Genomic DNA, 16,094 nt, shown 5'->3' on the forward strand with positions numbered 1-16,094 from the left:
GACATCATAGCTTTCTCAGCTAAGAGCAGCTTTTCTTCAAGGTCAGAAGCCCGTTGTTGCAGAAGACTTCGCTGCCAACTCTACTCTAAGGTTATCAATGAAATTAAGAGACTCTTCCTTCACTTTTTGTTCAGACAGTTCTCTTTCTAGTTGTGCTTTAGATGTTTCACATTCATTCCTTAACTTTTCATAAGTTTCTTTGAGCAATGTGCTCTCTTCCACAAGAGAGCTAACCTATAAAAATTATTCATGTGTTAGATTCTCTATGTAGCTTGGTCTGTGTGATAGCATTGAGAGCACCCCTTGTACATAATAGACACTATGTATCCACTAACCTGCAACTTGAGTTGGTCTTTCTCAAATTTAAGTAGTTGCACAAAATCATCAGATTCTTTCTTCAAAGAATGGAGCTGCTTTAGTAAATCTTCTTTCTCTGCAATGGTTGCATCAAATGCTATTTGCAAATCATTAATTTTGGTCTTGCATGCCCCAAGGTCCTCAGAGAGACTGATGATTTGTCTTGCTAAACCTTCATTCTCTGTTTGGAAACTGTTAGCCTTGTTTTTCAATTGCTCAAACAGTCCTTCCAAATCCTGCATCTTGAATAGAGCCTCTTCCAGTTTATCCTTCTAAGTTACTAACTCACTGACCTGTTCTTCATAAATTCTCAATTGAGTTTCAATAGCAAGTAGTTTCTTATTCAGTTCATTGGCTTCAATTGAATCTATTGGATTTAGATGTTAGTGTTACTGTTGGAATTGAAGCTCCAGCTCTGTTGTATTCATTGGTTTAAGTTGTTGTGCTAAACTTTGAATATTTATCCATATTATCTTGTTCAATAAATATGTGACAGTGATTGTGAATCTTATGCAATTTGATTTATATAATGCAGGTTGATTTGGAAAGGATTGATAAGGATACACATGACTATGTTGGGTTGAAAAGTTGCTCTCCAATGTTTACCTGAAAAGATGCTCTTCAAATTATTAATATTTTATCTTGATGTTTCTAATCAAATGATTGTCTATTAAATTTTTCAACAATTGTCTAAAGTTTCATGTATGTCTCAAACAAATAAATCTGTAATATATTAGTGGATAACATTTATAATTTTATTTAAAACCTTCTATGCTAATTGTTAGTAATTTTTAAGACAAACAAATTACTATATGATATTTTCTAATTCATAATTTTCTCTAAAATTATCCCTTGTGAGATTGTAATTTGTGACTGTTCAATTATGTGAATGAGTTATGTATATTAAATCTAAATCCGAATCTTGCTAAACTCAAATTTTTTATACAAATTTATGAGATTTATAAAATTCTATCCAATATTATTGAGCAAATAAATAATATTTCTTTATCATTCTTTAATCCTATGAGCAGGGAGATTTTTTTCCATACATCTATATTTAAGTTTTGTATTATATTATATGTCGAATATTATCGTATGCTGGATGGATTGCTTGTACATTTAGAAGAAAATAATGTTTTGTGAATGAATCGTCAATCATAATCAAAATTATATTTCTGTACAAAATTTTATTTGAACTTGAAAATCAAAGAAATAAACTACTTACCTTACCCATGCGGAAAGGAAAGGAAAATGGTTAAAAATTTGCTATGTCTTATCTATCTATAATCTCAATCCCAGCTCCATAAATTATCAAAGTAAATAAAAATAAAAATAAAAATAAAAATAATAAATTATATTCTTATTTTTATTTCATTACTTTTTTATTATTTACTTACATTTATTTGATTGAATGAAGATTAAAATATTTGATATCATCATTTTAATTGAATTAATTTATTTAGGTTAGAAAAATCAGTTAATTCAATTTTTAACCAAATTAACTGATATTTTATCGGTTCGATTTATTCGATTATTATTAAAAAAATTTGGTCGATTCGTTTTAGTAAAAAAAAATAATTTATTCAAATTTTGATTTATTTGATTTGATTCGGTTCGATTTTAACCAAATATTCAGTCCTAGTTCAAATCCTAGATTCTAAATTCAGTTCAAAAATACATAAAATTTTAATCAGTCATACATTAAGAGTATTTTAGGTCGTTCATTTTAAATGAGACGTTCATTCGACTTTAATTGAAAAATGGATGCCTATATGACATTTTGAGAAATGGTGGATGCCTTTTTAATTTTTTTTCTAAAAGTTTTGGATAAAATTCAATATTAAAATAGTAAAAATACACTTTTTTACTATCATTAAATAATATATTAATTATCGTCCATAAATATTATAATATAAAATAATAATTTCAATATAATTATAAGTTATAACAACTATTACTCAATAATTGATAAATCAATTAGTATTGATTAGAGATAAATTTCATAATGTCTATAATTTATAATTATTATAATATAATGTTAATTAATATTAATAAAAAAATAAAATATTTTATATTGTAATATAATTACTATTTATATTATATAATTTAGTATTATTAATATTGATTAAATTTAAATATTGATAGTAATTATGAATTAATTATCTAATAACATTGAAAATAAAGATATATTTAAAAAAAATAGAACAATGACATACTGTTTTAATAATAAATAAAAAAAATATCTTTTTGATTGTCCAATAAAAATGATTTTTTTCTCAAAAGATTTAAAAAACTCTTGTCAATTTCTTTTTCAAAAAGAAAATTAACATCAGAAATTATTAATAAGTGTTTTAATTTTTGAATTGTATTTTAAAAATGAAACATAAAAAAAGTCTGTTTCCAAGTAAATCCAATTCTTTTTCAAAAAGAAAATTAACATTAGAAATTATTTCAAAATGAAACATAAAAAAGTCTATTTCCAAGTAAGTCCAAGTTCTTTCATTCTATTGTCTTAATAAATTTTAAAACTACGACAAGTTTATCTTTTGAATTTTAATACTTTGGGGTATGAAAATGGGAATAATGCTCTTTCATGAAACTGCCCAGGATCATTTCAGCATTTTAAGCTTGATTAAAATTATATTAAAATAATTATAGCAGGTATAATAATTTAATAAATATTACACTATAAAATAGTTTTAAAATTAAATAATTTTGATCATAATTTTTTTAATATAAAAGTGTTTATTCAGCAGATAAAAATTAGGGGCGCCTTTCTTGCCCCATCCATGGCCGGCGTAACCGCCACGGCCAGCAGTAGCTCGCCTTCCCCTTCCATTCCTCCGAACTCATCCACTTCCCTCGCGAAACCTCCTGGTCCGCAGCGCACGATTTGGATAAAACCCTCCTCCCGCTCTCCGAAGAAGCGGCTGCAGCACCAGTACCGGAAGAATGGATCCCGGTGGGACGAGCGTAAGCTTGTGGGGTTCGTGGACTACGACAAGGGCGAGCGCCGCGTCTCCATCGAGGTCGCCGGGGCGCGCAAGGACGAGATCCCCGCCAGGTATAGGCTTCGCGTCGAGGGCAGCCGCTGGCAGAAGGATTGGAAGCTCTCCGAGGTCGTCGACCAAGTGTTGGAGCTCGACCACTGGGAGGACATCGATGGCATACTCAACCGCTGGGCCGGCCGCTTCGCTAGGAAAAATTTCCCTCTTCTTATTCGGGTATTCGCTGTTTTGCTTCGTGTCGCTTTCTTCTTCTTCTTCTTCTTTTTTCCTTTCATTTACCGCAAAGGAATCATATGTGTCAGAACAGCTTCTTGTAACACACTAAATACTTCACGATGTGGGATTGGCTTGGTCCGGCATCTTTAAGCCTGCAATATTATTTTTATTTATTTACTGAATATGAACTATGGTTGTCAAATCTAAATTTTCAGTATAACCTGAGAATCATAGGCTGGGAAGACAGAACAATCTAAACTTACTTGCATTTTAAAGATGATCAATTTGATGCTGATATATAATCTATCTAAACTTACTATCAGATTATTCTTTAAGCTATACTTGATGCTGTCAAAAGGGAATTTGCAGTCTCATTCTGTGAGTTTCACACGGTTAAAGAAAAAAAGTACCTCAATTTAGCACGTCTAGGTTAAAGTAAAATTCTTAGACAATATAAAATCATCAAAAGAAGAAGGTTATTTTTTATAATGTTTTTCAATAGTGTTGTAATCTTGCATTAAGAATTTGAACTTACTGATCCTGGTGATATTGAGCAGAGAATAATTCCCAGAGAGAATTTAATATGGTTCGTGCTAATCAAACACTGTTTAATTAATTATTATTATCCATTCAATGGAGACTAAGCACAAATTCATGGAGTTACTATCCACCAAAGACTAACATGACTTCTTTTTTTTTTCCAGATTTCTCTAGTGCTTAAACCTAGCATTGCATGAGATCTATGTGTCATCGCTCAACAATCTCCTCATGAGCATTCCTCCTCTTCCATAACATGCCAAACGTAGATCACCATCCTCCTCTTTGCTAATGAAGATTGAGTCATGATGGTTGGCATCAAGACCTAGTCTCCCTAGAAATTTCAAGACTAGTCCATGAGAGCAACATTGTTAACCCTCAACAGCAAACACTAAAAAATGCCAAGGATGTCTCCAAGTCTAGAGCATGTTCAACCTCAACCACAGTTTGCACTATGTTATTGGGTAACATGATTCTCATAGTGCACCTTATTGTCTCCAAGTTGCGCAACTTTGATTCCCAGCTTGTATACCATTAAGACACCTCTCCAAGGAGTTCTTGATCTGAACGTCCAAAATTCATGATCCATTCGTCCAAGTCTATTTTTTGGTTTTTCTTCTACCAACATGACGTATAATGTTCCTTAAGCTTTGGGGGCATGTTGATATCACTTGCTCATTTTCTGTTCCACCTCAGGATCAATTGAGAGCATTTCTGATGTCATCCTTGTACCATAAAGACTCTACAATATCAGTCTTTGATCTACCAAGGACCTCCTCTATTATTCCATAATGTCCCTTAGGTCACATGTCCACACTTGTGCGTACGTCAACTACGGAAGAATATATTTTCAGCTTTAAAATGCTTGCCCCAAGCTTTGGTGAAACCTGGAAGAAGTCACGTGTTTATTGTTCAGCATTTATGTTTTTTTATGTTTTTTTGGTGAGACAAAGAAGGGTTGGATCTAGGAAAAGGGAGTAATAGTGAGTTCTTTGTAATTTTTTGATCTTGATTGAAGATAATAATGTGCGATAAGCATCTAATTAAAGAAAAAGATGTTTCTTTCTATGATTGTAATTCTTGATTAGCTTAACCACACTAAATTTGTGGTACAGTCTGTGCAATGTCATCAATGATTGAGGATCTCAAGTTCAGGAATTCAGTTTCTAACTTGCACTTCAAAGTTACCTAAATACAGAACGGGGAGGACAACCCAATCTGGAATGGCTCCTCCTTGGAGACTACTCCCTTTAACTTAAGGAAAACTCACTGTGATAAATATAAGGAGTAAAGGAATAATATAAGATGCAGAATCTTATATTACTGATTGAAGATGGCAGAAAAGTCAACCACATCATGCCTTTGACCATGCCTACTTTTGCAACTTTGCATACCCATTGGCATAGAACAAATGGGCATAACAAATGGGCATAGCATGCCTTACTGAGGGCACAATTTGTAAATGATGTGAAATGTGAGAAGTTTTCTAACATTTGGCTATTTCTTTGTTGTAGGAAATATCTAGTACTGGTTCACTTGTTCATGCTGTTCACGTGTTCCGCTGGATGAAAACTCAGAAAAATTATTGTCCTCGAAATGACATCTACAATATGCTTATACATTTACATGCCAGACACAATCGAACAGATGAAGCAAGAGGTTTATTTTTTGAGATGCAAAAATGGAGGTAACTAAGATAGCATTGCTGTGTTGAAAGTAGCATTATTTTTTAGCATTTACTTTGTGAACAAACAAATTAAGTAATAAACAACAAGGTGTTGATTATTATTTTGTTCAGTGTGGTAGAATTATAAATGTTCATTGGACCATGTTGAAGCTTATTTCTTAATTTGAGAATGACAACTGTAAACTTCTCTATTTCTTTATCAGGTGCAAGCCTGATACTGAAACTTATAATGCAGTCATCAATGCTCATGGTCGAGTTGGACAGTGGCGTTGGGCTATTAATATCATGGAAGATATGCTTCGGGCTGCTGTAAGTACCATGCAACTTTTAAAAAAGCATTACAGTACTGTTGTGTAATTATCTAAACTTCATCTCATGGGTTAATCTGTGATAGCTAGTTCAACTGGGATTACCTTGCTGTCTCTGTGGCTAGCCATACTGCATAGATGACATTTAAGATATTGAGTGAGCCTTTCAGGTTTCGCTGATGTCAAAGGGGAACCTTTCTTGGTTTTAATGATTAAAAGGCTAGACGAGTCACCATTAATAATCTGGCTTTGTGCATTTTGTGTTACGTCCTATATCAGTTGGTCTATCTGCTTTTGAGACATGTGACATGAAAAGTATTGCCCTTTAGGCAGTTCTCGATTATGAACAACAATCCTTCAATTCCAAATTTTGAAATTGTAGTTCTTATGAGGCATTTACATTTAGCAACATTGTTATATTGTGATGGGAGAATTTCATTTTGCCCCTTAGAGTTTAAACTTGTGAAATTTCCTTTGAAGTTTCAGTATGATGACAATATTTCTTGAATTTGTCCTCCATACTCGATTGCCTAACCAAAGTCCATTAGACTAATGTTGATGTAAGTGCCATCTGATAGCACGTGTCACGCATGTCCGAGATATGTCAAGAGAGGCATGGTAAATAGATAATCCACCTCTTCTATAATCCCTTACTACTTTAAGAGGCTAACCAACTTTGATGATCATTCCATGGTTGAGGAATAAAAGGCTAATAAAAGGGGTATATTGCTTATTTTACTCTTGTCTCTCTCACCATCTTTAACAAGTGCATGTGCGTGTTCCCACATGCAGTTCCACTTCCACTAACTATTCTGACAGAATTTCCATCATAGTGATGATGGTTTGTAGAATCTTGAGGTATTTTATCAATATTGAAATTCTATGGGCATTGTGCAAAAAGATAAACGTATGAGCAGACAAAATAAAATTTAGCATTATTAAATTTTACCATTATTAAATTTTACCATTCTTAGGTTTTAGTTGAGTTTATTTTCAACAGCATGCATTAATATTTGTCTTTTTGAAAGTTGTATTTTCTAGACGTCTTTCTTTTCCAGAGTTTTGTATTTTTAATTCTGTTTTTTTATTTGCTTCATATCATTTCAATTTGCTACATTTAGATACCTCCAAGCAGAAGTACATACAATAATTTGATTAATGCTTGTGGATCTGGTGGCCACTGGAAGGAAGCTCTTGAAATTTGCAAGAAAATGACAGAGAATGGTGTTGGGCCTGATTTGGTGACTCACAACATTGTTTTATCGGCTTTCAAAAAAGGAGCTCAATATTCAAAAGCTCTGGCTTATTTTGATCTAATGAAAGAAACAAATATTTGCCCCGATACCATCACTCTTAATATAGTTATACATTGCCTTGTAAAGCTTGGACAATTTGGAAAAGCAGTGGATGTTTTTAACTCAATGAGACACAAAGGTGCAAAATGTCAACCAGATATAGTTACTTTTACCTGCATCATTCATGCATATTCATTATGTGGACAAATTGATAATTGCAAGATGGTGTTTGATATGATTCTTGCTGAAGGAATAAAACCAAATATTGTCTCTTATAATGCACTTCTTGGTGCCTATGCTTCTAATGGGATGCACGAACAGGCATTAGGCATTTTTCAGTTGCTTAAACAAGATGGATTAAAACCTGATGTCATATCATATACTTCCTTACTTAATGCTTATGGTAGATCGGGACAACCTGAGAAAGCTAGGGAAGTGTTTGAAGCAATGAAGAAAAATTCACTGAAGCCAAATATTGTTAGCTACAATGCATTGATTGATGCATATGGATCTTCAGGCTTTCTGGGTGAAGCTGTAGAAGTGCTACATGCTTTGGAAAAGGATGGTGTTCAAGCTGATATTGTTTCAATAAGCACACTTTTAGCAGCTTGTGGCAGATCTGAGCAGCTTGTAAACATTGACTCTGTACTATCAGCAGCTAGGTCACGAGGCATTAAGTTAAATACAGTGGCATACAACTCAGCAATTGGTGGCTATATGAGTATTAAGGAATACTATAAAGCTGTATCTTTGTATAGGACAATGAGAGAAAATGATGTAAAACCTGATTCTGTTACATTCAATGTACTAATTAATGGATCTTGCAAGTTGGGAAAATATGCCGAATCCATGGAATTTTTCAATGAGATGATGGACCTTAAAATCCCATTTACCAAAGAGGTCTATTCATCTTTGATCCATTCATACAGTAAACAGGTAACTTGCACTAACTGAAAAGCCTTAAAAAAAAGAGAGTGAGAGAAAAACTGTCTTAGCTTATTATTAAGATATCATTTGCTTACATAATATGACATGCTTCGAACAATTTCTTTACAGGGTGAACTGACAAAGGCTGAATCTATTTTTAATATGATGAAGCAATCTGGTTGTTTCCCTGATGTTATAACATACACTTCCATCATTCATGCACATTCTAATGCAGGTATTTTATGCACTAATGGGCTTGAAGACACTACATTTTTTAATTTAATTTTTCCAGCTAATTATAACCTTAGAACCATTTTATTTTTAGGCAACTGGGAAAAGGCCTGGGCATTGTTTGTGGACATGGAAGAAAATGACGTCCAGCCGGATCCTATTCTATGTTCTTCCATGATGGAAGCACTGAACATGGGATGCCAACCAGAGAAGGTTCTTCAGTTGGCAGAGATTATGAAAGAAAAACACATCTCATTGAACTCTAGTGCCTCCTTTGCAGTCATTTATTCTTGCAGCATGTAAGCTTTCTGACATTGTTAAAGCCATAAGTAGTTTACTGGTATTTTTTTAACATCCATTATAATTGCAAAATTACTTGTTTTATTCAGATTAAGTTGTTATTGGTTGAATCAGTACGATTCAAATGGATATACGTAGTCTACTGGCAAGTAGCAGTGCACTAACATAATTAACTTTATCTTTTCTTAGGCTAAGAGACTGGAAAGCAGCAACTGTAGCAATTGAACATATGGAGGCCTCATTCTCATCAATCTCAGTTGGCCTTCTAAATCAGCTTCTGCATTTCATTGGAAAGAGTGGAAAAATAGAGCTTATGATGAAGGTAACTTGCATGCTTCTGTGTATGTTCTCAGATGATTCATTTTATGATCACAAAACTTTTGGCTGCTAGTTAGAAAGTTAATGGACTCTGCATGCGCTAGTTTCTAGACTTCTAGCTGATTAGCAAGAGTCATACCATCTCAGTTGGCAGACTGTTAATCATGCTCGGATCATATTATTACCATTTCAATAGACCCATCTAATTCCATAATGGCTGTTTTGACTTGAATTTTAGGCATGCAAGAAAAAACATGGTTATTTCTCCTATTGGGCTTTGCATGACTCCCAATCCTAAGATCTTGACATGAGGCAAGAGTAGTCATGTACACTTGCTATAGCATATTTCCCATGCACATGTAATTATTTATGAAGGACCATTGGATGCAGCTAAAGGGTAGACACTCTGATTTTGTTTGCTTTCATCTATAATTTGAGTTAGCACAGTGGAATACAAACAAACAAAAAAAAAGGTAGATTGGTGCATGAAACTCCTATTAGTGTGGGGTCCTGAGGAAGGGTTGAACCACATTGGGTCAATTATACGCAATCTTAATTTGTATTTTTGCAAGAAACTGTTTCCGCGACTCGAACTTGTGACCTCAAGGTCATATGGAATACAAAATAATAACTTGAATAAGAATTTAAACACAATCATATACATAGTTCGGAACCCTGGTTCTTACTCTAGGACCTCTAACCCTTAAGTCGGATCACTCCTAGAATCACCTCTATTTTTTTCGATCTCAAAAATCCTATGGAGGTGGAGAAATCTTTTACAAATCTATTCAAGTTACAACAATACAAACAAATATAAATGAAAATGAAAATATAATGCAAATGAAAAATCATACAATGAAATGCTTGTCTTGTTATTTCTTGATTGCAAATCTATTTCTTCTTCATTGCTTGGATGAACACTAGAACCTTAGTCAGGTCCTTTCATAATCCTTGTAGAAGCTCTTATGAAGCACTACTTGAGCACCCTTGAAATGTTATCTTGAAGCTCTTTTTATAAGGATGTTGCTAGTCTAGATTTCTGTTAATCAGTGAACTGCTCCCTTACTATCAGTCGACCGATGTTAGGTTGCCATTACTTAGTAGCTTTTTTGTCAATGGCTCGATTCTAGCTCATCTTGCAAGTTAATAGCCAACTGACTCACTTAATTGCCCTTCATCAATCGCGAGAAACATTCTGTTCGTTCTATTTGCTGCCCAAGTTGATTGTGCAGTCAATTATTCCATCAGTCGACTGCTAGACAATATCAGTTGATTGTTTAAATCATGAATCCGTCCAAACCACAACTTCGTTGTTTTTGATTCATCAGACGATTGATACTACTTTATCGGTTGACTAACACTCTAATTTCAGATACACTACAAGTTAAATCGGTGCCATACCAAGACACCATACATCTCTGAAACTTCTTCATTTGCCTAGTGCGCGGTAATATTTCACTTGCCTTGAAACTTCTTATCTCTAAGATTTCATCCATTGCCCAATATCCAACTAACCTCGACCTACCAGGATTTCACCTTGCCCAATCTTAAGTCAACCTTGACCTGTCAAATTTTTCACTATTTGGAGATCAATTCTTCTAGATTTCTCCTTGCTTAGAGACTTATTATCTTTAAGAATTCAATTACTTAGAGTTCACTCCTCTAGGACTTCAACTTTCCTTAGCATTTAGTTAATCTTGACTTGTCAAGACTTCCATCAATTGCTTAACATCCATTCACCGTTGATCTGCTATGAGTCCTCATCGACCCGCTTGGACTTCTATCACTTGCTAGACGGAGAATCCTCATCGACTTGCCTAGGCTTTCGTCACTTACCAATATCTAGTCCTTATTGACATGCCTAGATTCCCATCAATTGTCAAACATCCGGTCTCCATCAACCTGCCTATACTTCCATCATCTATCGGGCATTCAATCCACCTGGACTTGTGTAGACTTTTGCTGCCAACACCTGTTGCACTTCTCTATCTACCAATTTCCTTGTTGGACTTTCCATTGTTGCACTTTTACCAATGTCTGCACCTATTGGACTTTCCCAATTGCTAAGTATATCATCAACCTCGACTGACTTAGTCTTCTTCCATAGTCAAGTATCTGATCACCATGACCTACTTGACTCATTCAATGGCCAACATTGACTAAGGGCCGATTATACCAATAATCTTCCCATCAATCTTCCAAATATGTTTCAATAATAAATATGTTACTCAAATATTAAAACACAATTCATACCTAGGTCAACCTTGACCTAGAGCCGATTGCACTAAACAATTTACACACTGCATCTTATTGGTTTTGGCATATTAAATTAATAGTCATCAATTATATGGTAGATACCATCTGTTTCTTTGCTTAATATTATCAACAGTAGAATTGTATATCTGTCATGGAATTCATTTGTGTTTTGCACTCCTCTTATGGTTGTTTATGTTTATTACAAGATATTATCTTCACATTAGCCGATCTCATTTAGTGCGATAAAAGTTTGCTTGCTTGTTGTTGTACTATCCTCATATTAAAATGTTCATTGATTCATTTTGGGATCGACACTTTCTTCTTTTCATTGTTCAGGTTTATTACAAGATACTATCCTCAAATTCAAATGTTAGCTTGACAACACACTCAATTTTGTTGAGAAATCTCTTGGCAGCTAGAAGATGGAGGATGTATGTTGAGGTATGTCTGATGTTGTAACTGTTCAAATATTATGTCAGTTATGGTTTAAAATCTCAAGCTGTATCGAATTCGATTTATAACCGGAACAATACGGTTTTGAAACAGTATCTTGCCGTGCCGATATGATTTCAATACTTTAAATATAAAATATATTAATTAAAACTAAAAACTTTAACCTAAATATTAAAAAAATAAAATATTAAAAAATGAGATCGGGGCGCTTCTATATGGTAAATAAATAAATAATTTATTATATATTTTTAAAAATAAAATAAATAATATATATTAAGTTAATGGGATAATTTTATTAAGGTTTGATTAAGTTTGTTTAGATTATCCCTACTATAGTTAAGTTAATCGAAATTATTAATATAAGTTTAATTAAAGGCTAAATTTTTAATCACTCACCCATGGCCTCCACGACCCTGTTGGAGGTTGTGGAGGCCGCGGCGACCTCCTGCGGGATCAGGGAAGCTACGGTGCCGGAATAAACTATGATGTTAACTTCATCTATAATCTTCAATTGTTAATCATTGTGTGTCTCCTCAATGCTTTGCTACCTACCTTCCATGATGCACTATATTTTCTTCAAGTACTTCTAGATCCTCAACGTTAGATTATGATGTGTGCCCACCACTAGCCAAACATGAACATTCTAATGAAACTAAGAAGTGAGAGGCTGGCTTACAGTATGGTTCCACTTTTTCATGTGTTTTTCCCCTTCTTTTTCTTGTTTTCTTTTTTGTGGTCTGAATAAAAGTTGTAGCTTGATTAAAAAGTGGCAATTCAAGCAGCTATGGTTTGTAAATCATGATTCTGCATTGACGAACAAAAGAACATAAGAATACTCCACCACAGACCTTAACCTGACCTATTTATGTATTTTCTCTCGATCAAGATAATTTATGCATGGCAAATCACCCAATTTTGCCTCATCTAAGGCCACAGAAAAAGGATCCAGAGATAATAAATTATTGCTTTATTTCTGTCTTTCCTATTTTTATACTATTGGTACAGAAACATTTTAGCTACTTCAAAAAGTAATCACCAAACTTACCTTATCTAGGGTCTCAGAAAAAGGATCCCTAGATATAATTGATTGCTTTATCTCTATCCTTTTTACTATTGGTTTTAAGTCAGTTTAGCTACTTCAAAAAGTAAAACCATCGTCCATATGTTTGATTGTCACATTTTATGGTCCTGGAATTATCTAAGTCTGATAACTCATGAAACAATTCTTATAATCTTCATCTGCCGTCACCTTAATCATGTTATGTATATTTATATTCTGTTTCTTTAATTTCTTTTCTTTTGTGGTTCTAAATTTCTAATCTGATTTGAAATTTATTTCTCACATAGTCTCATGGTAGATCTAGGTTTCTTCATTATCACATTTATGAACTATTGGAAGTTATTCCTGTACAGGTTCTGCAGTGGATGGACGATGCAGGAGTTCAACCAACACGGAATATGTATCAAAGTGTTCTTCCATATGCTTGGAAGGAAAATAGCAAAGAACACGTTGATCTCATTCAAAAGAAAATATGTACTACACTCATCACATGAAAATCATACTAGTTTGGGCTTAATTTTTTTCCTCATCAAGTAGTAGGTTCGATGATAAGAGTGAAATATACTTAACAAAACAAGAAAAGACACTACAATAATAACATCAACATCACTAACAATGGATTTTCCTTAGTCATATTTTTATGTCGCGATTCAGCGAAACCTCTACAAAACTATAGTTGCCGAATTCAATGGGATACCATACAAGAAAGTAGAGTGAAATTAATATAATTTCTTCAAGAGTTATCTTCTTACTTGTCACAATAGACAGGAGAATTTTGATGCACCTTCATTTTGGGAGTTAGGTTGTTCGCTGCATATCCGCACATTTGATTTACAAAATTTATAATTTATTTATCTATGTAATCCTTTCTTTTATTGCTAATTTAACTGCTTATCTACTCAAGAGAGGAAAGTGAAAGTGCAATGAACCAAGTCTTTAACTAAAGGTGTAAAAGGTCGTTATATCAATTTTGGTTGATGTTTACCCTTGCATAAATCAGCTTATGTAGTTAAATAATCTAGATTTCATCTAATTCTTTATTATCTAGTCAGAACTTCTGATGAACTGTCCTCAACAGTTAACCATGATTGTCCTGGAGTCAACTGCTATGGTTTAGTTTGTAGTTTAGTTCATGATTTCATATATCATGTGCTGATTCGATTCACAAACCTGTTAACTTACAGAGCCAAAGATATATTAACTTATGAAGCCAGTTTTGTGTGATAGGATCTGTATAATTGTCTTGATTGCAAGCTTGATGCTAGAACATACTATATCTACTAGTTTCAAGCTGTATTTATAATGACATCAAGAGATCTTCCTGTGGCAGTATAAAATCATCATTATACAGGATGTTAGTGAATGGCAATATAACACCATTAATACGATGGAATTCAGAGCTATTAATCTACTGTGCTACTGGTTGGTTTGAGGCCTCTCAATTAGAATGCTTGTGTATTTGTTGAATGTGTTATGTTGATATCATTGAGCATATATCTAGTTCTAGAAAATTGTGTTTATGTTTGTTTGTTTGGTTCTTTTGTTAAATTTATTTTTCTATCTTCACATGGAAAAAGCGAAGTAGGTGCGGGAGTACTTTTAAATCTAGTTCTTTTTTCTCACTTCTGCTAAAAATTGCTACTGAAAAATACTAACCATTTTCACTGGTTGGCAGGTGAAATAGGAGACAAGTTATCAAAGTCAATGGTTTGATCTTCCATTTTGAGCCCGCATTTTTGATCACTCGCCAAAATGTGACTATCTGTATGTCGCGTGGGTGTGTGAACTGTGGTGTCATTCGGCATGAAGAAAGTAAAAGGAGAGAACAAGAGGATAGAGCAACTGCCGTGCACTACTGGCACGATAAGAGTATGCAGAGCAATCTACTTCAAACATCCATCCAAATAATATTACAATCAATATGGAAGAGTAATTAATATGGAAGAGTATTATGGTACTCTCATACACATTAATAATTTTTTGAATGCAGTTAATGTGAATGAGTGTATATATTTATTTAATATAAAATAAAAGTAAAAAAAGAATGAGTAGATTATAGAATTCATAAATAATAAATATTAATATTAAAATAAATATCTGTGTATTAATAATAAAAATAAAAAAGAAATGTTAATATAATAATGTATGTGATATGTAAATTATATATATTTTTTATAGAGATGATATATATTAACTTTCAAATGTATTATTTAAAAGGCCACTTCTTTGTCGGCATCTCGGTTGAGGAAGGAGCAGAATGCTTTATCTCCTCGTGGATGTGACCTCAGAATTTAAATCTCTGGTCCAGTCAGTATATAAGAGGCAAGTACAACTCAATTTCAGCAAATTTTTTTTATAAAAAAGGTAAATACAATAAAAATCAAAATTTTTAGAGTTGGTGCTTATATTCTTATGCAAATAGATGAAATCTACCATCTAGCGGTTTCACAGGATCGATTTCACGATCATATATAAGGAGATAAATCAAGAAACTATAGTTACCCCAGCGGCTCCACACAATCGATTCCACGACCATCTGTGAGGAGGTAAATCGAGAAACTACGGAAGAGGAAAACTGTATTGGGTAAACTTTTTATAGTGACCGGTCCCATCATCGAAACGGCCCCATATCTTAAAGGATTTTTTTGTAAATCGAGAAATTACAGTTGGTCACGACAGAGGAGAAAAACTGTATTGGGTAAACTTTTTGTAGTGATAAGGGATTTTTTTGTAAATCAAGAAACTACAGTTGATCACGACGGAGGAAGAAAACTATATTGGGTAAACTTTTAATAGTGACCGATCTTACCATCGAAATGACCCCATATCCTAAGGGATTTTTTGTAAATCGAGAAACTACAATTGATCACGACGGAGGAGGAAAACTGTATTGAGTAAATTTTTTATAGTGATCGGTCCCACCGTCGAAACGACCCCATATCCTAAGAGATTTTTTATAAATCGAGAAACTACAGTTGATCATGACGGAGGAGGAAAACTGACTACAATTGGTCGTGACGGAGGAGGAAAACTGTATTGGATAAACTTTTTATAGTGATCGGTCCCACCGTCGAAATGGCTCCATATCCTAAGGGATTTTTTGTAAATCGAGAAACTACAGTTGGTTATGACAGAGGAGGA

The 16,094-nt window shown here is 33.6% G+C and overlaps 1 protein-coding gene across 1 annotated transcript; it reads left to right on the forward strand.

Moving 5' to 3' along the window:
• Nucleotides 1–3,135: 3,135 nt before the first annotated feature.
• LOC141814810 (pentatricopeptide repeat-containing protein At2g41720) lies at nt 3,136–14,901 on the forward strand. The gene is made up of 10 exons (XM_074702759.1): nt 3,136–3,581; nt 5,633–5,805; nt 6,009–6,114; nt 7,235–8,344; nt 8,465–8,570; nt 8,661–8,865; nt 9,056–9,188; nt 11,777–11,881; nt 13,307–13,427; nt 14,629–14,901. The coding sequence occupies exons 1-10, from the start codon at nt 3,147–3,149 to the stop codon at nt 14,664–14,666; spliced, it is 2,532 nt and encodes an 843-aa protein (XP_074558860.1). The 5' UTR covers nt 3,136–3,146; the 3' UTR covers nt 14,667–14,901.
• The last annotated feature ends 1,193 nt before the right edge of the window (nt 14,902–16,094 follow it).

The sequence above is a fragment of the Curcuma longa genome, chromosome 21 (assembly GCF_044706935.1).
Source record: "Curcuma longa cultivar G26 ecotype Majalengka, Jawa Barat chromosome 21, ITB_CL_G26_1.1, whole genome shotgun sequence".
Taxonomy (NCBI): Eukaryota; Viridiplantae; Streptophyta; class Magnoliopsida; order Zingiberales; family Zingiberaceae; genus Curcuma; species Curcuma longa.